This window comes from Acipenser ruthenus, chromosome 9, assembly GCF_902713425.1.
Source record: "Acipenser ruthenus chromosome 9, fAciRut3.2 maternal haplotype, whole genome shotgun sequence".
Taxonomy (NCBI): domain Eukaryota; kingdom Metazoa; phylum Chordata; class Actinopteri; order Acipenseriformes; family Acipenseridae; genus Acipenser; species Acipenser ruthenus.
Genome location: NC_081197.1, coordinates 4391037 through 4418749, shown reverse-complemented (window position 1 = coordinate 4418749; position 27713 = coordinate 4391037). Strand labels below are relative to the sequence as shown.

General features: G+C 38.9%; 1 protein-coding gene across 17 annotated transcripts in view; it reads right to left on the bottom strand.

Moving 5' to 3' along the window:
• LOC117407248 (transcriptional regulator Erg) overlaps positions 1 to 27713 on the bottom strand; it is a 70834-nt gene that overhangs the window by 8287 nt on the left and 34834 nt on the right. For 4 of the 17 annotated variants that reach the window (XM_059030853.1, XM_059030849.1, XM_059030851.1 and 1 more), the window contains 6 exons: positions 13946 to 14023; positions 12917 to 13134; positions 5851 to 6002; positions 3308 to 3355; positions 2788 to 2991; positions 870 to 950 (listed from right to left, as the gene is read on the bottom strand). In XM_059030853.1, the coding sequence (XP_058886836.1) occupies positions 870 to 950; positions 2788 to 2991; positions 3308 to 3355; positions 5851 to 6002; positions 12917 to 13134; positions 13946 to 14023 (781 nt within the window). Of the gene's footprint in view, positions 1 to 869; positions 951 to 2787; positions 2992 to 3307; positions 3356 to 5850; positions 6003 to 12916; positions 13135 to 13945; positions 14024 to 16243; positions 16440 to 27129; positions 27485 to 27713 lie in introns of those variants that run through there. The other 13 variants (XM_059030852.1, XM_059030859.1, XM_059030856.1 and 10 more) reach the window with 11 other exon arrangements.

The following is a 27713-nucleotide window of genomic DNA, read 5'->3' as shown; positions in this document are numbered from 1 at the left end:
GGTAAAGTACCTTGCTCAAGGGTACAACAGCAGTGTCCCCCACTGGGTATATATGAACATCAATTAGATCTTTATTTCATGTCATGTAATCAAAGAAACTACAAAATGATATCGCAAAAGTCTACTGGAAGCCATAATAGTAGTCCAGTATTTCGAAATTTAAACATTTTAAAATTTTTGTCAGTTTTTCATTAAGTATGTGGAAAACTACAAACCGGTATGTAGCCTAATTCAATCTGTTAACGTAACATTATTCAGGAGTTTTCATTCAACTTTATGAAGCAAAATGAGTTCATTCTATTGAGTGATGCAAAAGTTTTGGCCATAGCTGTACGCAAAATAATAAACAAACATATATTGTGCCATAACTTAAGAAAGGAGGACACTGACCTTGCAAGGAAGCCCAGATAATATAATAATAACAATAAATGAATGAATAAACAATAGTTAGATCACTTTTATATGTTCTAGATAATTTAGATGTAAATTTGGTCCAAAGTCACTTTGCACGACAGAAGACACAGTATTTTTTTATTTTATTTTATTTGTGTCTACTGTTTTGTTATGTTGGGGAAAGTTAATTACAAAACAATAAAAAAAAAGATTAAAAGAGAAACACGCTTCTTGCAAACATTATTTATAAAGGGGAGCATAATTGTGTTACAGCAGTAGCTACGTGAAAAATGGATTAAAGGAAGAAATCAATCAATCAATCAATCAATCACTCAATCAATCAATCAATCAACCTGACTATAAAACGTTCATTATGTATCTTACCTATAGCACTAATATCTATATTGCATTGACCTAATGAATTAATGAAGTAAAGTCCCCAGCAATGCAGAGAGAGGAATCCAGGTTCTTCTTACCTGTGTTACGAGCATGCATTAACCGAGGGGAGTTTTGTAAGGCTTTGTCAACATCATCTGAAGTCAAGTGAGGAAGTGGAGCTGAGAAACAAAACATTCTTTTGAAAGAGGAAATAACTGGCAACGCCTAGAAATAACTTGAGATCATTTAGCCTCGGAAAGCTGTCATTTATATAACAAAAATTAGCCTTAACCATTAGCGCGGTAAATAACGTCCCATGTACAGCACAGCACATCTAAGAAACAGGGAGAGAGAGAGAGAGAGAGAGAGAGAGAGAGAGAGAGAGAGAGAGAGAGAGAGAGAGAGAAAGGGTGTTAGTAAGAGAAAATTAAAAAGTAAAGCAGATAACGTGAGAAAAGCCAAAATAAATAAAACAGTTAATCACTGCTGCCCACAGTCATCTGAGAAAATTGCATGCCTCTTATTTTTTTCTTAAGTAATTTCTACAAGCCTGTACATATTGGAAAAAAAAAGATTGCTTGTGCCAAGACAAAAAAAAAAAAGATAATGCAAAGCTTTTAGAGGACATTCTTCCCCTTTCCTTTATCAACCCTTTCCTCCTGGTCCAGATTTTAACGCCAAGATGTAGCAATAGCTTTAACACCCCCCTCTCCCCCCATGCTTATACATGTCTCTCTATAACCAAACCCTTATTTTTATCTGTTCCGTTTAAAAATATATTAAAGCCTATTGTATTTAAGAGCCTTGTGAAGAATGAGAGTCAACACTGGTATTAAAAATCTAAATTTTATACTAGCAAGAAACGGGAAGCCAGTAATCAGTGGATTGCATTACTGACAGTCTTTCCCAATATGTGCAGTCCTGCCTTTTGGCTGTAAAAAAAATTCAAAAGTTATAAGACTGAAAAACAAGTATGTTATTGACATACATCTCCTGCCACCACTGTAAAACTAGTTGTTTGTTTATTTTGGTGATAGTTTCTAAGGAAGAAAGGGTTAACATTGTAGTAAAGACTCTAAGATACACCGGTACAGTATGACGTTAATATTGATAATGTGACACCCTATATAAGCTGACTATGAATTATGAAATCATAATACTCCATAAAGTTCTATAATTGGGAATTTCCGTTCGGTCAATTTCTAATCTAAACAGTATTTGACACTATGGATGACATTCACAAAGCCTCTTACACAAAGGTGGCATTAGTTGCTGACAGCATTGCGCTTGTTTAGTACATTTCATCCTAGACTTCTGACTTGCTTGCAACTGGTTTGCGATTATTGCAACAGCCGCAACACTTTAGTACATCTACCCCTTAGTGTTTTGAAACTCCAATGGCTCCTTTTTTTCTCCTTTCAGGATAAATGGGTGTAAATGACACTTTGGAGTAAATGGTCTTGTGAATCCTACTTATATTTTCAAAAACCTTACAGCACTCATAACGCGTGGCATTCTCCCATCAGCCTGCATTTGAACTGTTTTTAAGACACTGAAGCATGCACCAGAGCCAATGATCTTTAGAAAAACTGACAGTGAGGACAGACCGATGCTGTGAACGAGCCAAAAATCCAATTATTTAATCAAACTTTCTTTAATAAATACGATATGAAACTTGTGAATTGGGGAGGCTGTGGAATTTAGCCCCTGATTGGGGTTGCCTCAAGCGGCCTAAACATAAAAACTCAAATGTTTTGTTTTTGGAAAAGGCAGGTCAGTTGACATATTGAAGTGGGGAGAAGTATGACATGAGCACCACCAGAAGTATAAGAAACACAGAAACATAGCATGCAGTGCTGCCACAACAATACTGACAACAATCAGCAACACAGGAATAGTGCAGAGAAAACCTGATTTCCAATGAAAACTGAACCCAAGAAAAGATGAAGGAAAGCAGAGGAAGACCAAGGGCTGGGCAGGTCAACGTATTACAAGCCAACCACCAACTATACTTACTCTCTCTGAGGTAGTGCAGGTGTGAGAGGAGGATGTCAGCATTGTAGCTGGGGGTTAGCCTTAGGAAGTCCTCCTTGCTCATTTTGCATAGCTCCTTCCCGTCGATGTTCTGGAACAAGGAGGTGTTGACATCCACGAGGACGTACTCCTTTACTGCCCACTCCAGCCACTGGCGCACGTGGTCTGTCGTCCAGAGAGTGGGGTCTGTTTTAAAAAAAATGATGTTAAGAAATCAGTTTGTTTCCATGTAACTTTTATCACACACCAGGGGTGGTAACTGTGTGTAAAAATGCCCAAATAGTATACCTAATATTTATCAGCCTAGCCTATATATTTAATTTACTTTCACTTTTAATGGGATTTGCACATAGCGCACACTGCCACCAGGATGACAATGAATAAAAGCCTTCACTTCAGAATGGGCTACCCGCGTGAATGTTTGTGTTATGTCAGTTTATGTGAGAAATGAATTGCGTTCCTTGCTTTTGTTTAACAGTTAGAGCTCAAAATGAATACTTACACAGGCGTAAAACACGAACAGCAGTGTCAATTCCACGATCAGTTCTCTCTACACAAGACACAAGCAGTATACACATTATATTTATCAGCAATCTTCTCATTCCATTGTCATCCATCTCGTCTACTGCGCAGAGGAGAGAACTGATAATGGAAGTAACAGACTTCTACTGTTTGCACTCGTACTGGTAAGAGGTATTCATTTTGTTATTATTTTATATACAGCTGTGGCCAAAAGTTTTCTATCACCTAGAATTTTAGGATTGAGAATTAATTTTAAAAAAAAATTACATGAACATAATTGAGATATTTTATTTAACATCATGTAATCAAAGAAACTAAAAAGTGATATTGCAAAAGTCTACTGCAAGTCATAATAGTAGCACAGTCTTTCATGTTAGATTTCAAAATGTCACATTTTTCAATTTTGTCAGTTTTTCGTTGTGTATGGAAAACTACAAATTCAATGTTAACGTAACATTATTCAGCAGGTTTCATTCGACTTTATTAAGCAAAATTAGGTTGATGCAAAACTTTTGGCCATAGCTATATATATATATATAGATATATATATATAGATATATATATATAGATATATATACAGACCCGTCTATCACATTACACTACAGACCAGTCTATCATATTGCACTACAGACCAGTCTATCATGTTGCACTACAGACCAGTCTATCATGTTGCACTACAGACCAGTCTATCATGTTGCACTACAGACCAGTCTATCATGTTGCACTACAGACCAGTCTATCATATTGCACTACAGACCAGTCTATCATGTTGCACTACAGACCAGTCTATCATGTTGCACTACAGAGAAGGGCTATCTAATGGTTGTTCAAGTCACAGCTGGTATTTTCATCCAGAAATATCTAGTCTCTGGAGAGACGAAAAAAAAGGTTCATGTCTGTGTTTCTTGTCAGTGTGCACTGTCTGACATTACCAATAACATGCAGTTAACATTATACTACCTATAACATGCAGTTAACATTATACCAGCTGCCTAAACTTCTGTTTATTCAAAGCACAATGAATACGGTCTGTGGCTGGAAAAGCTAACACAGTATAAATAATGCATTTTGCCAGCAGAGATTCATATCCAGTACACTACCTTCCCTTGGCTTTTAGCTTTGCTTATTATGTTAGTTTTTGTTGCTGCTGCTGTTCAAACTAACTCAAGTCATTCTGTATGGGAGATGCAATCTCATTCTGTTTTTACCAGCTTCAGTTTGAAAGGAAGTTGCAGCTTGAGACTGAAAGTGTTACACAATGTATGGTGTGCTGCAAGTAAGCTGTAATAGTATGGAAAAGCATGTGGAGCCGTGTATTCATGTGGAGCCATAGCTTCAGAGGTCTGCTGTAATTTTAAGTGAAAACTGCTACTCTATCTGTACTCTATAGCTTTCTCTTGTGATGTTTCTAGTTAAAGCATGATTTCCTGTGCCTCATAGCTATTCTCGCAAAAATGTCCCTTTTCAATCACTGGGTCTGCTTCGGAAAAGACCCCTAAACTGATTTCTTAATTGAGTGGGTTTGAAAAATGACCACTAATGGAGCCCCATCGGTTTTTTGTTGTTTTTTTCTTTTGCTAATGGCAGCAATTAAGCATTATTAAAAGCCTTTTTTACAGATAGAACAGGGTAAAGCAGCCCTGTGCTAGTTGAAGGTTGACCTCCAAGTTAGTGAAGTAACAATTCTCTTTATACAATGATGCACATACCGTAGCATATTCCAGATCACTAACACTCATTACATCAGTTTTGGGGAACCAGTGTTTATGATGTCCTAAACCCCAGTTGTACAGTGTACCACACTACCACAAACCATGAATCTGCAACTGAACACACATTGTAACACAGTATAGCAACAAACAGCTTACAGTGTGTGCCTTCTACCGCAACAACCAATCCTGAAGATTTTCCATTGATAACATGTTACCACAAGCTGCCATTTACAATTGCAATGCCATTTTACACAAAGTTTAAAAAATGTAATATCACATGATGTCTAATTTACCGATAGTGCTAAAGTTTGTAGTATAAATGCTTAGGATGGGACCACTGTTCTAAACCAAGACAGCATGAAGTTTTGAACTAGAAGTTAGAATGTATGCACTTACTCCATTTACCATTAGGTGTCAGTATTCAGTGGTGTTTTACTTTGGAAATGGCCAAAGCAGTGAACTATGCAAGAGATACAGTGCTAAAGCTTCCTGGCCAGTAACTATGTAAAGAAGCCGATTACTATTATTAATTTCTTAGCAGACGCCCTTATCCAGGGCAACTTACAATTATTACAAGATATCACATTATTTTTACATACAATTACCCATTTATACAGTTGAGTTTCTACTGGAGCAATCTAGGTAAAGTACCTTGCTCAAGGGTACAGCAGCAGTGTCCCCCACCTGGGATTGAGCCCACGACCCTCCGGTCAAGAGTCCAGAGCCCTGACCACTACCCCACACTGCTGCAACAGAAGCGATGCGAACAGAAGTCATTTTAAAGCGAGCACAGACAAGTTAGTTCCCGTACCTGCAGGTACAATGACTCTTCGTTCATTGGTTGTCATGTTTGGGGGCGGGATGTGCTTCTCCTCCATGTAGCTGCCGTAGTTCATTGGGATGCTGTCTGAACCACCGACCATCTTCCCTCCCTTCACCACACTGCAGTTATCTGGGGAGTTCCTGTCAGTGAAGGACAGAATACTTTCAAATGGCAGCTTGAATGACAACAAAGACTGTATTTAGCGTTACACAGTATAGCCACTGGGGGGCACAATTATACGCAGCATCTGTCACAAATCATTCCAGTGAGGCTGAGCTTTGTTCAGTTTTTCTTGTGTATATATAAAGATTAATAACATACTGTTTGTACAGTAACTACAAATGTCACGTTCACCACCGATAACAAATAATGCCACTCAGAGCTAATAGGAATATTTAGTTTAGAAAATACAAGCAAACAGCAACGTAGCCGAGTTTCACCCTATAGTGTAAATGACTTTGTACAGCTATGGCCAAAAGTTTTGCATCACCTAGAATTTTAGGATTGAGACATCATTTAAAAAAAAAATAAAAACACTATATTTAACATCATGTAGTGAAAGAAACTACAAAATTGTATTGCAAAAGTCCACCGTAAGCAATAATAGTAATACGGTATTGTTAGATTTCGAAATATCACATTTTCCAATTTGTCAATTTTTTGTTAAGTATATGGGATACTACAAAGCGGTATGTAATTCAATATGTTAGCGTAACATTATTCCGCAGGTTTCATTCGACTTTATGAACCAAAATGTGTTCATTCTATAGAGCGAGGCAGAACTTTTGGCCATAGCTGTACATGTTTACCATTTTGTGCTCATCATTTCTAGCAGACTTCATGCATCAGGGGTCAGCAGATGTTTAGGATTACAGTAAGAATGCTTTATTAATGCATACCAGTCTAACGTGGCCCAGATATTCACCATTTGGAGGCCTAAGACTTGGATAAGATGCTGTCATGTGTCAAACAACTGTGTGACCTTCCAAAATCAAACTCAGAACGTTGTCATCAACGATACATTTCTAACCAGATGTGGAGAATTATAGAAGCCAGCTTTACAAAGTGAACAAAATAACAGATTGTACCAGACAGGCTGGCAGGTCCAGTAGTTACACATTCTAGGTACATTACATAAAAAGATAGATATCTGGGAGCAATAGCATAAATAAGAATGACCATTTCATCTTGCAAAGGACACAGAAGAAGAAATATACACGCATGAACTGGCTGCTCTCCAGTTTGAGCATGATACATTGTGAGCACGGATTGGAGGGACTTGCCTAGTTTTACTCATTTTCAGTTCCATACACTGGCTGATAAAATGGCTAATACATGAATCGTTTATCGTAGCGTGAGGACTCACAACTGAAATGCGTTTATAAAAGATGTTAAGTATTTAAGCTACAGTGCAGTAAGTAACATCACGGCTGCTGTTAAAGTACACAGCCGGTAAACTGCAAGTGTCCCATTTTATACTGATGTTGAAATTTGCAACGTATTCACATTGTGTACAAATTAAACATCAGTTATTACAAAATATGTCAGGGCCTTACAAAATGTTATTACAAAGAAGTGTGATAGCCAGTCCCTTTCCCAAACTGTGCTCGGTATTGTGAAATTAGCTGCAGACATGGTGCACTTTTATATAGTATGTCACAGTATTGACTACAAGGCCTGTTTACAACAAGTGACTAGCAATTTTAACTTGATGGGAAATATCATCCATTTGAGGAGTAGGGTTCCTGAGATCGTCACATCAAAATCCAGTTTGCACAATTGTTTTGGAAGAAAAGAAAAATCTTACAAAACTAATAAAAAGACCACGGACTGTCCTGCAAGCAAACTTCTGAGTCCTTAACTAACCTGACTAGTTTTGTAACACGGAGAACTCTGTTTTGAAGCAAGTGCACAGGCAAATCAAACTACTTCAGCGGTATAAAACTAGTAATAAAAAATGACTTAGTTTTTTTAGATAGGAACAGCAGTGTGTTTTTCTGAGTAGTTTCCTGGTAGTTTTATGCTGTTAAAATTGTTTATCATTTCAGGACGTTCTCCTTTTTTTCGTGCCCTAACAGTTTTAATTTAGTTTCACATTGGTTTATCACACATTAACCCCCAGTTACTCACCAAAGTATGTTATTATTATTTATTTCTTAGCAGACGCCCTTATCCAGGGCGACTTACAATCGTAACCCAAAAAACTGTATATAAAAACAGAATACAGGAGACATTGTATTTACTACTTGGTCTTTGAGGCAGATTTAGTTTGTTTATCTTTGGTCTGGTAACATGTTTACCTTTTCACTCTTTAAATACATTTAAATAAAGTTTTTAGCAAATATAAAAAAAGACAAACGTTTCTACTAGAAGTTTCTTCTAATTAAAGCGTTTGTCATTGAATATATTTAGTTTAATTTAGAATTTAGTTTATTTAAAAATGTAGCACTATTGAGTGTTCATAGTTTTGGATGATACCAAAAAAATGCAATACTTGGCACTGGAGCAAATGGACAATAAAATATGTCTGCCCTTCTGAAAAAAAAAAGATTTGGAAAAAGCATTGAGAATCCAACCCACTTTAAAAAAACAAAACAAAACAAAAAAAACACATATGTTGTGTGTCATGGTAAAGGGCCACCGATTTCAGGGTCCTGGTCATACAAACACACATTTAACTGCAAGCAAGAGAACAAAGCAAATGGTTATGAGCAACAGGAACATTTTCCATAACAAAGCCAACGCTCGTGCGAATGTGGAAGGCAAGAACACGATTAAAGCACTCGAAGCTCAGGTAACTTTTTCTCAGCTTCTTCTTCGTGTGCGGCACACCCTTCCTCAGGGATTCTAGTTTACCACACTCCCTGAGGAAAGGGGAAAGCTGAAAAGACTTCACCTTACAGTGTCACAAGTATTTTATCATACAGGAACTGGAAAAGACCATTAGGCCTAACAGGCCTGCTCCCTGTGTTTGTTTTTTATCTTTCCTGCTCTCCTCCCATGTCTTAGGACACTTGCGAGTTCTCTCTTCAAGAGAAAATGTTTCTCCTCTCAATAGCCTTCCCGTGCTAACGCATGTTTACAATTTGTGTGTGTGTGTGTGTGTGTGAGTGTGTATGTGTGTGTTAGTGTGTGCGTGTGTGTGTGTGTGTGTGTGTGTGGGCAGGTATTACTATCAATGTGCGGACAAAATTTGAGAAAATGTCCCCACAAAGATAGTAATTCCTGAAAAAACAACATTTGTAAAACACCTTTTTAAGAACTAAATTTGCCTTCAAAAAAAAAAAAAAAAAAAAGAACTGGCAGAAGGCACAGGTGTCATTGTCCATCAAATCAACAGTACAAAGGTCACTCTTGAAATCAGGACTTAAAGGATGTGTTGCAGTAAGAATACCTCTGTTAAGAAAGGGGAACATGACTAAAAGGCTAAGTATGAACACAGAAACTGGACTATGGAACAATGGTCAAAGGTGCTTTGGATTGTTGATGGATGGAGAGCAACATCTGTGCCTTCTACCAGTTCTGTTGTCAATTCAATGCTTGTCTTCTTTCTATTCCTTAAGGATATTATCTTCAAGTATTGCTCATCCTTGTTTCTCTGTACTTGTTGATTATGCTTCGGATACCACAACTTCTTTATGCAAGTCAAGGTTGTTATAATAGTAGAAAACACTAGTGGAGACGTTGAGTAAATTGTTGATGCTCATAATGCATCAGAGTAGAAAAATGCAACATGTCTAAGACTTTAGACTTAACATACCTTTTCTAAGGGAAAGTGTGTGCATACAGTAGTTAACTAGTCTTTTCTATTTAAACCTTCAGGCGTCAGGTTTTTCTTTTTCTTTTTCATATTCCCCAAGAAAAGGAGCCACTGTGGTCTTGTATTTCATTCATTCAGCAGAGCTAATAACTTGAACGTTCCCTTCTGACCACGCAAATGTGGCACAGGAAGCTCCCACGTGTTTATTTACCCACACACATGTGTAACACATTGTAAATCTCCCGGCACATACTGACTTGCTGCTAATTGAAAAAATCTTTCCTTCGTCTCACCGCTGGAGAAACTCCTTTGTGTTCTGCCAGGGCTGCTCTGCAGCACACTCAACCAGAGAGAGAGGGAGAGGGGGAGAGAGAGAGAGAGAGAGAGAGAGAGAGAGAGAGAGAGGAGAGAGAGAGAGAGAGGAGAGAGAGAGAGAGAGAGACTGAGGGAGTGGTCCAGACACACTATAAATATTACGAGCAGGGCGCTCTCTGGTAGCAGGGAGCTAGGACAGCTGGTTTGAGTTTCCCCCTTCAGTTTGAGTTTAAGCTGAAGAGAAGTGGTACGGTTAGCGTACCTGGCAAAGTTACAAGGCTGTGATTGTTAATGTGTGGGGTCTGTGTATCTGTTTAGTTGAAGCCTCAGATGTAAACAACGCCCTCTTAACCAATTGAGTGTATTACATTTTGTACCTTTAAAAAATATTTACATTTGGGCTTTTTACCAGGGCCTTTAAACCTCAGTCGACTGACCTGCAATGAAGTAACTACTATATTGTAAATAAAACAATTACAGGAAAAGGTCTACAGTTTGCAAAGTTGAGTTTTTTTTTTGTTTTTTTCCACATTTGTATCGTATTGAATGGTACAGATACAATACCAGAGTGCTGGTGTGATTCCTGTTCATGTTTTTGCCTGCGTCCTTTCAGTTACATGTGACAAGACCTTTCAAATGTGGGCAATGCGCTGACCCCTTAATACAGCAGCTCCCTGATTCATTTTTGTACATTTGATAAAGTCGATGTTCCCTGTCTATCAATGTATTCAATTGAATTCCTGTGGGATGCTTCCAGCCACTGTGATCTTACTTTGAATCCATCTACTGTACTAGTCCGTCTGCTAAGAAATAAATAATAATAATAATAATAATAGTCCAAAGGTTTCCAAACACAAGCACTCTCCAGCACACTAGGCTAACAATGTGTGTGTTGATCCAGCTACAAGCTGATAGACTTCAAACAACAGTCTTGCTTTCTCAAAACGACATTAATGTGGGCTATGAAAGCAATACCACATGACAGGGTGTTGAAATACCATGTCTAGGGGTGTTCAGCATGGGGTGTAGCCAAGTGCTGTTAAACAGCCTAGGCGTGTGGATACTGGACCATATTTGAACATCCAATCATGTTATTCTTATAAAAGGGCACCAACCCCCACCTCTTCCAAAGTGAATTGGTTGCCAAGTGACTTAGGCAGAATGGTTCTAAGTTCCAAGCTGTGTGGGTATGGTGCACAGGTTGCAACACTTGTTAGCCAATGCGACTGCTCCCTCTGTTCTTGCCATTTTACACAGCTCTTTTATTCTCAGCACACGTATGTTCAGTGCTAATGTTACAGCCAGTGTTGTGTGATACATGGCCGTTACGGATTCTGTCCCATCGCTGAGATGAGAGGAGGTTAAAAGCTCTAACACCACGAATGCAGACGGGCCCGGCTCTTTTGCATTGTGGTTAAGACGCTCGCTTGCGATGCGCGGGGTCGTCGGTTTGCGTCCAGCCTCCGCCCCGTTACACTAACTACATATGGCTGACCAGATGTTATGTTATGATAGGGTGAATGCCAGTCAGCTGCATGGAGGTCAAGGGGGGAATCTGCTGTCACTCGCTATCAAAGCGTGGGGTTCATGGCTGTCTGCGAATCCTCCTCCTCAGATCAGATCAGATCATCTCACACCTGCTTTACTAAGCTCCACGGCTTTTGAATTAGTGATTGGACGTTGCAGCACCTCTTGGGGAGTGGTACATATCTGGCTGCATAGATAGGGGCGTTGTCATCCTGGATGTGGAAGAATGCTGATGCTGGCCAACTGTTGCAAATTTGTGGTCCCCTGAATCTTTTAATAGTCCTGGTCAATGCAGCTCGGGCCATTTAGAGACATCTGGAACCCTTTGAGGTCAGGCACAATACCACAGAGAGAGATTTCACTGAACATTGCAATACCGAAATCTGTATCTTAGCATTGGTTTGCTATTAATTATAACACATACACTGTAAGGATTATAAACCACTCACAAACAAAGCAGGACCTCTTGAATCCTATCAAAGCTAAACCACAGTGAATTAACAATGGTATTAAAAAAAAATACTCAAATTGAATAACCCTGGCAGGAGAAAACTCGCTGGCCTGCAGCTGACGTCTGCCTAGCAACGTAAAATATTTAACATGGAAACACAACAAACTGCAGGGCAAAAGAAACCAACAGTTTTTTTACAGACCAAAGCCGCCTTCAGTTTCTGCTTGTCTACATGAGCACTGTCAAAGTAACAACTCCAAAAGGGCGGTGCCCTCTATCACCAGAGCAATGGGGTACAGTCAGATGGAAAGTATCACTTTCCACGCCACCAAAACACCATCTGTGGCCTTCCATCCAAGTACAATAGACACTCCCTAATGTGAACCATGTTGAATCGAACCATGTTCAGATTACTGATTGTTTAGTACTGATCATATTCTGTACCAGTGGTGTAGTCGAGCCGGAATGCTCCAGAACACCAGTGGTGTAGTCGAGCCGGAATGCTCCAGAACACCAGTGGTGTAGTCGAGCCGGAATGCTCCGGAACGCTCCGGAACACCAGTGGTGTAGTTGAGCCGGAATGCTACAGAACACCAGTGGTGTAGTCGAGCCGGAATGCTCCGGAACGCTCCGGAACACCAGTGGTGTAGTCGAGCCAGAATGCTCCGGAACGCTCCGGAACACCAGTGGTGTAGTCGAGCCAGAATGCTCCGGAACGCTCCGGAACACAGTTACGATACTATTTTCTATCGACAGCTCAGACATATAAATGACACGGAAATACTTGTAGAAATTAGATACCAAAAATCCCTTGTCCACTCTGCTTTTCATACTAACTTAATCAAAAATTACTCTTTGAATTCAAACTAAAGAGACAGCAGCTGCAAATGTTTTACATTGACACTGAAGTTGCGTCGTGCATTTCATAACGATAACGGCGTTCGGATTGTCGGTGTTAGGAATAGCGCCAGTGTTCTGTGTTACTGTCCAGGGAGACTTGCCTAGATCCATTGACTTGGCTGGGGTTGCACTCCATTTTGATGGTGACTCGCGTGGGTGGCTGGGGCAGCCAGTCCTGTGGGGGAACTCGTGGGCTCATCTTCGCTGCCTGGATGTACTCGCTGGAGGAGGACGCTGTCATCTCCGTTTTGGCGAGGTGTGGCGTTCCGTAGGCACACTCGAACAAGGACTGGTCTTCACTCACCACTGACAATGCTTCCTGCAGACAGGGATTAAAACAAAGGAAAACAGCGTTGGGGTAGGTATTCAATATCACATTGCAGTACTTTCATTTATAGAAAAGAATTGATGTTAAAGCAATGCTATTCTTTCATTCATTTTCTATAAACAACTGATTTTTGTATACAGCTCAAGTGGATGCAAGCCTATGAATTGTTTTTTGTGATATCATGAAAGGTTGATTATTGTTTGCATGGTTACATCCATATACAGCAAATTTACAAACTGTAAATAAAATATTATATTTGAAAGAAAACATCTTAAAATACAACAAATGAATTCCACAAGCCTCATGACATCATTAAAGCTGCATTAGGTGAGCTGAATGAATAGTCGGCTCTGTCAATGTTCTTCAAATTCTACAAGCATGTATTTAACATTATAATATTTTTTGTATTCAAACTGTTCCAAATAAATGTCAAAAAGGCATCTTTTGACAATCAACAAATGCATACCAGATTCAAGCAACACATAGAACCTTGAATGAATGCATATATAATACACGATTCATCCACGTATTTATGGGAAAAGAATGCAAAAAGAATTCCTAATGACTGCATAAAGAATGCAGTATGAATACAAGCTGGCTACTGTTCCTTCTTTATCTGTATTTTGTTTAAAAGTTATTTAATTTAATTTAAATTAAATTAAAAGTTATGTGTTCTTTATCTTGCCACCACTTTTCCTAGGACCTCACTAACTGTGGTGTTCAGCTGAGCAACACTCCATAATGAACTTGTAAGGAATGAAGGAATGAATAGATTGTAAAAATAAATAAAACATTTCTTTACTTTAATCACAGGTGCTGCGTCCAGCAGGACATCTCTGGAAACAAGATGCAGTTTCTCAGTGGTCTTATTGCTGTGCAACTATTTTAAAGAAATAAAAAGTATTACTGTATGCAATGAGCTATAAAAAAACAACTCAATTCAAACTGGCTAACTAGCCAATGGTCTACTTAGGTACACTTTAGTTGAGGTATCCATTTAGAAAACACACGTAGTAATACTAAAATTGTAACGTTCTTTAACACACTTTTCAACAAGGAGTCTTCATGAAGCACCATTCAAATGTTATTATAACACCTTGTTAAGTGTCAAAACTTTGAAGAACACATTTCTAGATGTCTTATAAATGGATCTTAAAAATGAAAGTGGCCAAAAATCTGATGGGACTTTACCTGGTAAATCTTCCTGTCATCTTGTTAAAAATAAATAATGAAAAAGGGGTCTTATAAACACGTTAGCTGCATGTTATTATTATTTTCTTAGCAGACGCCCTTGTCCAGGGAGACTTACAATTGTTACAAGATATCACATTATTTTTACATACAATTACCCATTTATACAGTTGGGTTTTTACTGGAGCAATTGAGGTAAAGTACCTTGCTCAAGGGTACAGCAGCAGTGTCCCCCACCTGGGATTGAACCCACGACCCTCCAGTCAAGAGTCCAGAGCCCTAACCACTACTCCACACTGCTGCCCATGTTCTTAAGGAACTGTACATCTATAGATATACATATATAAATATTACATTTATAAATCTGTTATTCATTGTTTATAACAATATCCCTAAACTAAAGTGTAAAGCTCAGGGAACACAAAGCAGTGGCTTGAAACCTGGTTCCAGGAGACCGGGAGACTTTGCTCCCTTGTGTGCCATGCAGTGGCCTGAAACCTAGTCTCCTTAAACCAAGTTCCAAAACACAAAGTGGCTTCATGTTCCCTCAGCTTTACCCTTTACTCAACAAATAAAAACAAAAAATAAGTTTTCTCAATGTTCACACCCTTCCTCATCCCTTATTACACAAACCTCCATTGATATCTACAGCAGGTGTGTTCTACTGCTATTCACAGCAAGACAAACCACACCGGGGTAGACATTTGGTTACGTGACATCCTGCTTCAAACCACATACTGATAAAAACGCTTTTACAAGCTTTGACTTTTCATTGCAATGTATGATTTCCATATGCATTTCCTGTGTTATAGCACCGTGCTCTATTTCTATCAGAGCGGAACAGAAATGCGTACTAACAGCCTGTCCCTTTCCGTAGATTTAATTCTCACCCTCTCCGTGCTTGTGTTAGAACGCTCTGCACTTGTGAACCTTGTTTGTGTCCCAACAAATCTATAAGCTCACCTCAAAATATATTCTTTTACAAAAAAAATAAAACTCATCATGAGTACGAAGCAAAGACATTTTTCTTTTTCTATTAATAATATGCTGGTTGTAAACGAGACACTGACTACAGTCTGAATCACTCTGGAGAGCCCTATAGCTGCCAGACATAGTGTTGTGTTTCAACGTAATCATTTCCAATCTGCCCCATCCAAAATCAGCAAATTGTACTTCCTGTATGTAGTGACTTCACACTGGAACAATGGCAAAGCTGCTAATTTGTTAGGTTGCACTATTGTCACTGATTTCTTGACAATAAATGCCTTAAAGTTCCTAAACATAGCCCATTCCAGAAATGCAAACCATCTAATTTCAATAATGCCACTGACCAGATGTTTCAACAACCCAGAAAGAAATCTCTAATCTAGAGCGGCTTCGGCTTCGTTCACACCCATTAGGACGAGGGTCTATGAGACCCATGAAATCCTTACTATAGAAGCTGTTCCCCTTTAATGGGATATGTTTGCAGAAATGAACTTGTCTGTTGCCACATTCTTCCATGTGTATCGAATCTTATGTCGTCTCGCTTGTGCAATTTTGCTCATTTGAAGGTATTTTTTTCCTACTTTCCAGCCACTTTTTAAAGTTAATGCCAAAGTTAATGACAACTTTAGTCTTCAGTGTTGTTTAGTATTGTGAGACATAATAAATATTAAAAGATGATATTGTTTAAATATGGCACTCACGTTATTAAAAAGTAAGCAAAGTACAAAAATTACTTGAAACTGAGCAGAATTGCACAACATGCTGTACCATTTAAAAATAGACTATGACTAATACATAAAATGAAAGTAAAACTTTTTAAGTGTTACTTTATGTTGTCTGAATTTAGCATCAACATGCACTTTCAGCCTTCCCTGAATAAAACAATTCTTGGATTTTCCGTAAACATTAGTAGCATAAATACCTTGTCGAATTGACATTATGTTAGAAAAACATATCCCACATTTGGTATTTCATTTTACAGCCCACTGCTTCAAGTTCTGCTCCTTAATTTCCCAATCACGCAGCTTGCTTACTCATTGAATTCGTAATGGCTTTCATTGTTTGTAAAATCAGAGTTCCCAAAGATGTTCCTTGCAGATATGACATGCACACATCCCTCTCTGGGCTTTGTTTAATGTATTCAAGCACTTATATCCTACAGAGCGGCCCGCCCTCTCTTTTAGAAACTGATGACAGGTCCTGCGGCTGAATAAAAACCAGTTGTAGGAAAGGGAAGTCATGTCGGAAAGCAGATTAATTTCATAGCGACTGTTCAGCCCTGATAACTCAGCTGAGCACCACATTACATAACCAGCGGGGCAATTAACCCATACGAGGCCTGTGCAACCACTGGTCATGGCTTTAAAGAGACAGGGTCCACTTCATTCCTGATGCTGTGAACAAAACAGACGACACTTCTCGGCTGCATGATTGTGCATTGGCAGCACAAAATGCTTCTCTGAGTGGGTCACTACCTAGGCTCACAGCCAGTTAGTATGGCACATCGGGATAGTCAAGGTACTGTACATCGGAAGAACCATAAAACAAAAGTATGTGTTGGGCTGAAATGATAATCGGTGATCCTGATATTATCGATGTCTGTTTAGTCTTGATTTTTTATTGTACTGTTGGCGATAATCGTGTTATCTAAAGCTAAAAAGACTCATTGCCACTGCTACTGAGATGTTCTGTTCCTCTCTCTTCCCGTACACAACTGGTTTGTCCATAAAGACATACTGGGGTGGTGTTGTTAAGTGCCATGTAATTAAACTGGGCATCGGAAAAACACTTGAATTCAGTCTATTATGAAAGAGAAAAATGGCGTGGCTTTTAAAAAGCCAGCAAGTGAAAAAAAAAGAGTGTGTTGGAGAGCAAGAACTACTAACTAGAGACAAAGTTCTAATAACCATTTTCACACTAGATTTAATTACAATGTATATTTGTTTCCTAAATATAGAGGCATTGGCTGCATATCTCCAATAAGCATAACCTTCCCTGCCTATAGAACAATCATCAGTAATCTAGAGACAAGCACACCCACACACACAAATCTGCTTTCAGAACCTTAAAGCTCGGCCCCAAACAAAAATAGACCGGGTGCCCTCTCCATTAATAAAGAAAACATCTTCATTAACGAAAGGCTGATGAACTCTGTTTCCTTCAGATAACGCAGGAATGCAGAGGCTTGAGTGCCAATCCATGAGCAGTGCAGACTCAGGTCAGGTACAGCAGTCATGTGGAGGGGTTTGTGTCCCCTGTGCAGTGCACACTCAGGTCAGGCACAGCAGCCATGTGGAGGGGTTTGTGTCCCCTGTGCAGTGCACACTCAGGTCAGGTACAGCAGCCATGTGGAGGGGTTTGTGTCCCCTGTGCAGTGCACACTCAGGGGTTTGTTTCCTGAAACTAGCTTGGTTCTCATCCAAGTCGACCCTCGCTGAGCCAGCCCGAGGCTCAAGTCTTTTTATGCTTCGTTTTCTCCTTCTATGTTTATATATTTTACAAATGGACTACTGTATGACCCATAATTCAGCCTCTGTGTAATAAACAGCAGACCCTGCCTGTTTCTATTACCGTACTGGACTGGTGTTTTACAAGCAGCTGGTAATAATTAATTCATTTCTAGAAATAAAAGCTTTCCTAGGTTTTCAGATACTGGGCACTATTTTGTTTCTATCTTGTTTTACACCATTAACATGGGTTATTTATTACAGAAGGATTCAACACAATAGGAAATGCAGGTATTTCATTGGAAAATTAATCTGTGGCCATAATTTAGAAATGTTATCAACCAGAAACCCTAACCCTAACCCTAACCCTAACCGTAACCCTAACCCTAACCACAACCACAACCACAATCCTAAACCCAAACCTTAACCCTAATCCAAACCCTAACCCCAACCCAAACCTCAGGCTTAAACATAACACTATAATCTAAAGAATAATGCAAAACTAATTTCCACAAGTTTGAAAATAAGAACTCCTGTCAACTTTCCTTTTCTGACTGTCATCTGTTAAATATATCTTTCCTAATTATCGGTCACTGCCTCTGTACACTGTCCCCATAGTTTCACTAAAGAATGCCAACACACAACTGACCAGTCCAGCCCATTTAACTCAATGAAGATCACAACCATTCATACTGTATGGATCACACCAAATAGCATTCACGATGTGGTTGTAGACAGGAAATCCCTGCTTAAAGCTTTTCCTGAATGAATGGTTCCTGATATGGCTGGGTATCAGTGCAGGGAGATGGAAATAGGAAGTGGGTCTGTCTATCGCTTTTTCATCATGGCATCCAGTTTGCGCTCCAGCACCAGTTCTGGTGAACACTGAAGTGCCAGCACAGGGCTTGACACAGACACTGCTATACAGACAACAATACTGTAGACTGCAAACTACATCACACTAACTCCAATGACAGATCATTGCGAGGCTTACTGTACCCTACATGAGGGCTTGACACAGACACTGCTATACAGACAACAATACTGTAGACTGCAAATTACATCACACTAACTCCAATGACAGATCATTGCGAGGCTTACTGTACTGTACATGAGGGCTTGACAGACACTGCTATACAGATACAGATTCTAGATATGTGGCCTGTAAATTATTAAATAAACCCTAAAGTCATTTACCACCGTCTCTCAAAAATTAAATAACAAAAACAGGTTAAAAGTAAAACGTTTACATGTCTCCCACGAAAGTTGTAAATAACAGATTTGTTAGTACAGCACCACAAAAAGATTACCTACATCCACTGCATGTAAAATAGCATAGGATGTCATGCATAATAATGCTGCTGGGGAACCCGCTGTTAGGTATAAAAAAGCTTGGCACAAAATGTACTTCTCAAACATAACCTTCATGCTAAGTCTCTGCACATTACACACACACACATGTTTATTTCAATACCACAGAGAACACAGTTATCGTAACAATGTTAACATGTGGTGAAATACTGTATAATAAAAGCATAGGCATGGTAATGCTTCATCAAGCCTGGTAAAACATGTGCTAAGACAACAGGAAGCATGGCAAAGAGAAATTGGTCAACTGTCAGAAAAGGAAATGCCCGTAATTTACAGAAATGCCCATAATTTACAGCAACATCCAAACTCGGCCGAACAGAGCCAAAGTGAGCTTGTCATGTGAGCACTGGGTGCATCAGAAATGTTAGCGACCCCTTACTGTAGAATGATCTGCAATCGTTTCCTGTTCAGTTTTTAATATAATTCCCCTGAATTCCATGTTTCCTGTTTCCTCCTTTCGTTGTCTAAAGTAAACGCTCTTTCCCATTATGAAAATCATTTGTTTGCTTGTGTAAATGACTCTTTCATCGTGAGATTACGATCAGCCATTACAAACACTTTTTTACCACATAAGAAAAGCCCTACAATGCCCATTGTCTTTTTTTTAAAAATATAAATATGATTGCATACCGTACACATCTAAAAAGAAAATATTGAAAGTCTATATACCGGTTCAAACATTTCTTTTGAGGTAGACGGGTAGAAAGATATGAAACATAAACACATCATTCATTGGGTTGGGAGACTAAAAGAGAAAGACAAAGAATGAAAAGATGACCCGTTATCATACCTTATTAATTCTGTTTTAATAATAATAATAAAAGTTATATCTGCAGAACTCATTTCAATTGAATAAATCTTTGCAAATTTTGAGTATCTCTAATTATTGCTGCCTCTCAACTGTCACACAATCCTATCCTGGAGACAGACCGGCAGTATTGTCTTAGCACATCTGCCATTTAGTAAAAGATGCAGCAGCTTGGAGTGAGGCACACAGGTGCTCCAATTCAACACCCACTATCTAAGTATTACCTACTGTTCCCAACACCTCCTGCAGACACACTTTCAGTGTTGAAGCTGATCTTATTTAATAATAATCTCGGGATAATCTCTTGAGCCGTAACAGCTCTCTTCCAAGAGCGTCCCAAACATTCAGCACGTATACATTTCAAATACAGTGCCTTGCGAAAGTATTCGGCCCCCTTGAACTTTGCGACCTTTTGCCACATTTCAGGCTTCAAACATAAAGATATGAAACTGTAATTTTTTGTGAAGAATCAACAACAAGTGGGACACAATCATGAAGTGGAACGAAATTTATTGGATATTTCAAACTTTTTAACAAATAAAAAACTGAAAAATTGGGCGTGCAAAATTATTCAGCCCCTTTACTTTCAGTGCAGCAAACTCTCTCCAGAAGTTCAGTGAGGATCTCTGAATGATCCAATGTTGACCTAAATGACTAATGATGATAAATAGAATCCACCTGTGTGTAATCAAGTCTCCGTATAAATGCACCTGCACTGTGATAGTCTCAGAGGTCCGTTTAAAGCGCAGAGAGCATCATGAAGAACAAGGAACACACCAGGCAGGTCCGAGATACTGTTGTGGAGAAGTTTAAAGCCGGATTTGGATACAAAAAGATTTCCCAAGCTTTAAACATCCCAAGGAGCACTGTGCAAGCGATAATATTGAAATGGAAGGAGTATCAGACCACTGCAAATCTACCAAGACCTGGCCGTCCCTCTAAACTTTCAGCTCATACAAGGAGAAGACTGATCAGAGATGCAGCCAAGAGGCCCATGATCACTCTGGATGAACTGCAGAGATCTACAGCTGAGGTGGGAGACTCTGTCCATAGGACAACAATCAGTCGTATACTGCACAAATCTGGCCTTTATGGAAGAGTGGCAAGAAGAAAGCCATTTCTTAAAGATATCCATAAAAAGTGTCGTTTACAGTTTGCCACAAGCCACCTGGGAGACACACCAAACATGTGGAAGAAGGTGCTCTGGTCAGATGAAACCAAAATCGAACTTTTTGGCAACAATGCAAAACGTTATGTTTGGCGTAAAAGCAACACAGCTCATCACCCTGAACACACCATCCCCACTGTCAAACATGGTGGTGGCAGCATCATGGTTTGGGCCTGCTTTTCTTCAGCAGGGAAGATGGTTAAAATTGATGGGAAGATGGATGGAGCCAAATACAGGACCATTCTGGAAGAAAACCTGATGGAGTCTGCAAAAGACCTGAGACTGGGACGGAGATTTGTCTTCCAACAAGACAATGATCCAAAACATAAAGCAAAATCTACAATGGAATGGTTCACAAATAAACATATCCAGGTGTTAGAATGGCCAAGTCAAAGTCCAGACCTGAATCCAATCGAGAATCTGTGGAAAGAACTGAAAACTGCTGTTCACAAATGCTCTCCATCCAACCTCACTGAGCTCGAGCTGTTTTGCAAGGAGGAATGGGCAAAAATTTCAGTCTCTCGATGTGCAAAACTGATAGAGACATACCCCAAGCGACTTACAGCTGTAATCGCAGCAAAAGGTGGCGCTACAAAGTATTAACTTAAGGGGGCTGAATAATTTTGCACGCCCAATTTTTCAGTTTTTTATTTGTTAAAAAAGTTTGAAATATCCAATAAATTTCGTTCCACTTCATGATTGTGTCCCACTTGTTGTTGATTCTTCACAAAAAATTACAGTTTCATAGCTTTATGTTTGAAGCCTGAAATGTGGCAAAAGGTCGCAAAGTTCAAGGGGGCCGAATACTTTCGCAAGGCACTGTATTAATATCAAGAGTCTGTTTGGTCAAGTGGTAATGAACAAAGCACAGGAATCAGGATATCCTGCTTATGGAATGCCAGCTCAGCCACTGACTCACCTCCTTGAGCTTTGGTCTTCTCTGTGGAAACACTGGGAAGAAATACGCCCCAGGAAACACAATGCTGCATCTCAGGTAGGCTTGCCCTTGAGGTATTATTTGTATTTTCCCAGCAGTATGTCACAACTGTGTTTACTGTCAAGACACAAACTATCTCTCTCCACTATAGGCTGTGCTTTTTTTTTGCACAATAACAGTTTGTACAGTTACATAACTCAGAACTTGTGCCAGGTTGTCCGTTCACTTCCCCTCACTTGTGAAGTGCCAGGCGATTTGTTTGTGAGAATAAAACCACAGCTCAGAGTTATGCAAAGGCATTTTTCAGAAAGGAATAACATCACATTAATTAAATAAAACTAGCAAGAAACTACTAGATGAATAATCATTTTTCCTTCCTGCCACTACCCATATAATATATATACATGTAACTGCCGCCCCCCCCCCCCCCCCAGAGTGTCTCTCTGCACGTGAAAACTGCTTGATGACTTTGTACAGTGAATGAAACTTGTTCCCATTATTTATTGACACTTGTGTCAAGTGAAGGTACACTTTCAAGTCTTTTCATTGTATTTTGTTGCTATGCAACCATTGTTTTACCTATCTCCCCCTTTTTGCCTGTTGGAACGGATGTAAATACATGTACTGTCACACACAAATGAAATGCTTCCCAATGCATGAAAATGTACTTTCTTATTAGCACTGATAATATTAGTAATAATAATAATAATAATAATAATAATAATATCACTGCCCCCCCCCCCCCCCCCCAGCTCTTGCAGATCAGTGAGGAATGTTAGTACATGTAGCTGTATCAGATTTTTCTACTTTTGAATGTATTATTTGTGATTGAATTTTCCGAACTTGAAGTTCCTAATACAGTTTTACAGTATGGTTAACCTGCTGAAGTTAGATCATATACCTGGCGTCTTTCTGGTTGCGATGACAACTACGACACAATAAAACATGTTTATCCCAGGTGGTAGAGCATCATAAAAATGTAAATGCATGGTACTAGAACAAGCGAAGCATGGAAACATTACTATGCAGACACACTTCAGTCTGCTAAGAAATAAATAATAATAATAGTGCATTCATGATGTGTCACGCGCAAATGACGCATGATTGTGCTGAAAAATAATAATAAAAATAAACTGTTAGAAGAGCAACTACCCAAACCAAAGAACTGCTCATTTCCCTTGTTAATGTATTATTTCAGTCTTTCTGAAGTCTATATCGATGGTAATATTATGATTGGGCAATAATATTCTATTTGAATTAGAGTGCACCTCTCCACTGTTCTGATTAGGATAACCATGCATCCTGCCCGTTACAGTATTCATGAAAAGCGGCTTTGTGTTGGTGAATGTGTGTGCATCCCCTCATATTCCCACAGGCCTGACACAGGAAGCATTTCCTACTCCTAAAATAATAGGTGAAAAACAATGCTTTTTCACATGGCACCAAGAAACATTCAGAAATATTCTGGAGTTTCTACTAGCTATAAAAATGTGAGAATAAGCGAGCACGTGCAATGCTTATTAAAATATAAGATATACAGCACAGGGCTTGTCAAAGTGAGATACTAATCAGAGACAGCCTTCTTTAACAACAGTGTAGAAATGTTTCAATACTTAAATATTATTATTATTATTATTATTATTATTATTATTATTATTATTATTATTAATAATAATAATAATAATAATAATAATAATAATAATAATAATAATAATAATAATGCATATCACTGTAGTTGCAGAAAGAAACACAAGCACCCACTGGCCCAGGTTTGCAGAATCTGCACATAACCACATCTGTCTCTGGGATTGCCAATGTGGCAGACATTGCACAAATTTGTGAGGCAGCTTTGACATTCGAAGGAAGCGGTAGGATTGCTGCAATCTCACAGCAGCCAGTTACAGTGCTGTGCAGTTGAACAGATAAGAGGGTGCAGACAGTTACAGTGCTGTGCAGTTAAACAGATAAGAGGGTGCAGACAGTTACAGTGCTGAGTAGTTCAACGGGTAAGAGGGTGCAGACAGTTACAGTGCTGTGCAGTTGAACGGGTAAGAGGGTGCAGACAGTTACAGTGCTGTGCAGCTGAACGGGTAAGAGGGTGCAGACAGTTACAGTGCTGTGCAGTTGAACGGGTAAGAGGGTGCAGACAGTTACAGTGCTGTACAGTTGAACAGATAAGAGGGTGCAGACAGTAACAGTGCTGTGCAGCTGAACAGATAAGAGGGTGCAGACAGTTACAGTGCTGTGCAGTTGAACGGGTAAGAGGGTGCAGACAGTTACAGTGCTGTGCAGTTGAACAGATAAGAGGGTGCAGACAGTTACAGTGCTGTGCAGTTGAACGGGTAAGAGGGTGCAGACAGTTACAGTGCTGTGCAGTTGAACAGATAAGAGGGTGCAGACAGTTACAGTGCTGTGCAGTTGAACGGGTAAGAGGGTGCAGACAGTTACAGTGCTGTGCAGTTGAACGGGTAAGAGGGTGCAGACAGTTACAGTGCTGTGCAGTTGAACAGATAAGAGGGTGCAGACAGTTACAGTGCTGTGCAGTTGAACAGATAAGAGGGTGCAGACAGTTACAGTGCTGTGCAGTTGAACGGGTAAGAGGGTGCAGACAGTTACAGTGCTGTGCAGTTGAACGGGTAAGAGGGTGCAGACAGTTACAGTGCTGTGCAGTTGAACGGGTAAGAGGGTGCAGACAGTTACAGTGCTGTGCAGCTGAACGGGTAAGAGGGTGCAGACAGTTACAGTGCTGTGCAGTTGAACGGGTAAGAGGGTGCAGACAGTTACAGTGCTGTGCAGTTGAACGGGTAAGAGGGTGCAGACAGTTACAGTGCTGTGCAGTTGAACGGGTAAGAGGGTGTTGTTCATCTCAGAGCATGATTAAAGTTTCTGTCACAGTTCAATTCAGATTGCAGCACTATTGTATTTCCATACACAGATCTGCACACCGCCTAGATTCTTTGTCTAACAGCACCGTACTTCAGGGTGAGGCCTCCCTGGTCCAGGCTTAATAAATATTAATGAGTGTAAATCTACGTAATAAAACAAAAACAAAAAACCTATAAAGTTCCTTGACAGACCTTTTGACTAGATGTTTTTTTTTCACTGTCTTCCAAAAAACATTGAAAAAGACTTCTAGTTGAAACGCTTGGCAAATAATTGTATACATTTCTTTTAGTGTGTCTACATATTTTACCATTGTATACACTTATTGTTATGGATGTATATATATATATATATATATATATATATATATATATATATATATATATATATATATATATAACTGTTTCTATATATATGTATATATAAGTAAATAATACAATAAGCATTGGTCTTATACAACCTACAGTAATATTTTCTCAGGTAAAATAGTCTAAGATAGTGCTTGTGAGGGTCTGTGAAACCAACCCTAAGTACTTGATCTGGTCAGAGGTTTAAATTATTTTAATTGTTGTAACTAGGACCTGGATTGGAAGACACACGATTGCCTTCCCCTGCTATACACAGTGGTGCTAATATCATAGCAGCTCTGCTCCCCTTCGTTCAATAGGGTAATGCCATTAAGAATGTGTCGGGCACAAAGATGAACACCATAAGTTCCATTGCTTCATATCTTTATCCATCTTTATGTGCCAACTGTTCATTTAAAAAGATGACACAATTAGCCATGTTGGTGCTTCTTTGCAGAATACCGTGAAGCAACAGTCTGGACTGCGTAGGAAAATATTATTTATCAGACTGTATTATTTCCTTGTCAGATTTTCTTTAACCGTCTGCTCCCCATATTTGAAGATTTATACTGTATGTTTCACATGACGCTGTGTTATAAATGAAAACAACAGGCCCCCATTCATAAAGCTTCAACTTCAACACTGTTTTCTAAAAGCTGATTCATAAAAAAAAACACAAAACATAGGATTTACATTCAGGAAACTGGTTTTGACTGATTAAAAAAGGATGAGACTTTTCTGAATAAATAAAATGTTTATAAACACTTAAATCAGTCTTTAAATTAAGACTGAGCTAAAAGACCCTTTTCACAAAGCAGTTAACCCTGATTGTTGTATCTAATCACATTTGTGTGGAAGGTATCTGAGTAAAACTGCTACATATTGTTCAATAGGTATACTGTAATAACCAAAATTCTGCAGGTACCACAGTTTTGATTACTGTATATATATATATATATATATATATATATATATATATATATAGTATTACAGTATTTTAATGTCATGTTATCAGCTAGTTGTTTAAGCAACATAAGCAATAATTGTATTATTTTGTTCATCCTGCTACACACCACTTTTAGGAAGAGTATGTTGAGATAGTCACGCTACATTTCATTTTGAATGGTTAATACGTTTGACTTTGGAAGCAGCGTAACCTGAAGACACCAGCGTATACGTTCATTTAGGAATCGTTAGCTTTTCATTTGGAATAACCTTAATATCATACAGTATCTACCACATTGAATGCAAACAAAATAATCATTCATCGATTCTTTGCAAGGTATAACCTACAAAACACAGTACATTTCTGTAGAATAGCAATACTTTTTATTTTCACTTTACTTTTTAAGATTAAAGTACATTAAAAAATATATAAATATAACTATTAAATTAAGTTAATTAGTTCATCATAGAATACAAATATGATAACATAATATTATTCCAAAATACGCACAAAAATATAAGAAAAAAATACCTTCTTATACAGTACAAACCAGTACTAATCTTTTTCACAACTACAGTAAAAAATCCTGAAGAAAATCTTTTAAAAAAAGCTGTAAGTAACCTCCTATATTCCACTGCGCACAAAGTCGATTAAATGCTAAAATCATTTTGGGGTGCCTTTGAAGATTTTTTAAATCTTGCAGACAGTTTTGAGTCGGAAAGAGGAAATTTCCAAGGCAGCGCAAAGGAAATCTTGTACTACTGTTGTGGCAGCAAGGGTGTTACCAAATCCTACCTTATCTTTTTTCTGTTCTTCGCTAAACTGAAATGAAATGATATCAAGCACTTTGAGGGCAAAAAAAAACTGTACAAAAAAAAAATTGGAAAGACGCTTCACTTACCTTGATAGTGCTGGCCATTCTCGAGCTGGAAATATTGATCGAGAATGTTTAAAATTAAAGCGGTAGCCTTTTTTTTTCTTTTTTTTTTTTTCCTGAAGATCAGTGAAGACCAGAGGTTTGTTGGAGTTGTTTAGAGCGGATAAGATTGTGCTAACGCTGGGAAATGAAGTCAGCCACTGGCAGGAAGAGGTTTCTATTGGTTCTGGCTAGCGCAACTCGTAGAAACAGGATATTTGGGAGCAAAGAGATAAGAGACTGAAAACAATGTTGTTTTTCTTGATGATGTGTGTTAGAAGATTTTTTTTTTTGTTTTGTTTCGAAGGGGAGGGGGCGAGCGGGCTGTTATAGTCTCACACTCTGGTGGGGCAGGTGCGATTTGATGTGCTATATGTGTGACATGCCGTTCGGTGGCAGGATGCAGATGTCTGATCAGCCCGTCCAAATTTTATACTGCTTCACGCCATGCGTCCCTAGAGGGTCGAGGCTGAACGCAACTGTGTCCGCTGTACTGCTGTTAGATTCATTTCAGTTGAAACCGCTTTTGCTCGCAGCTCACTCCATTGACATGATGGAAGTCTCACGGT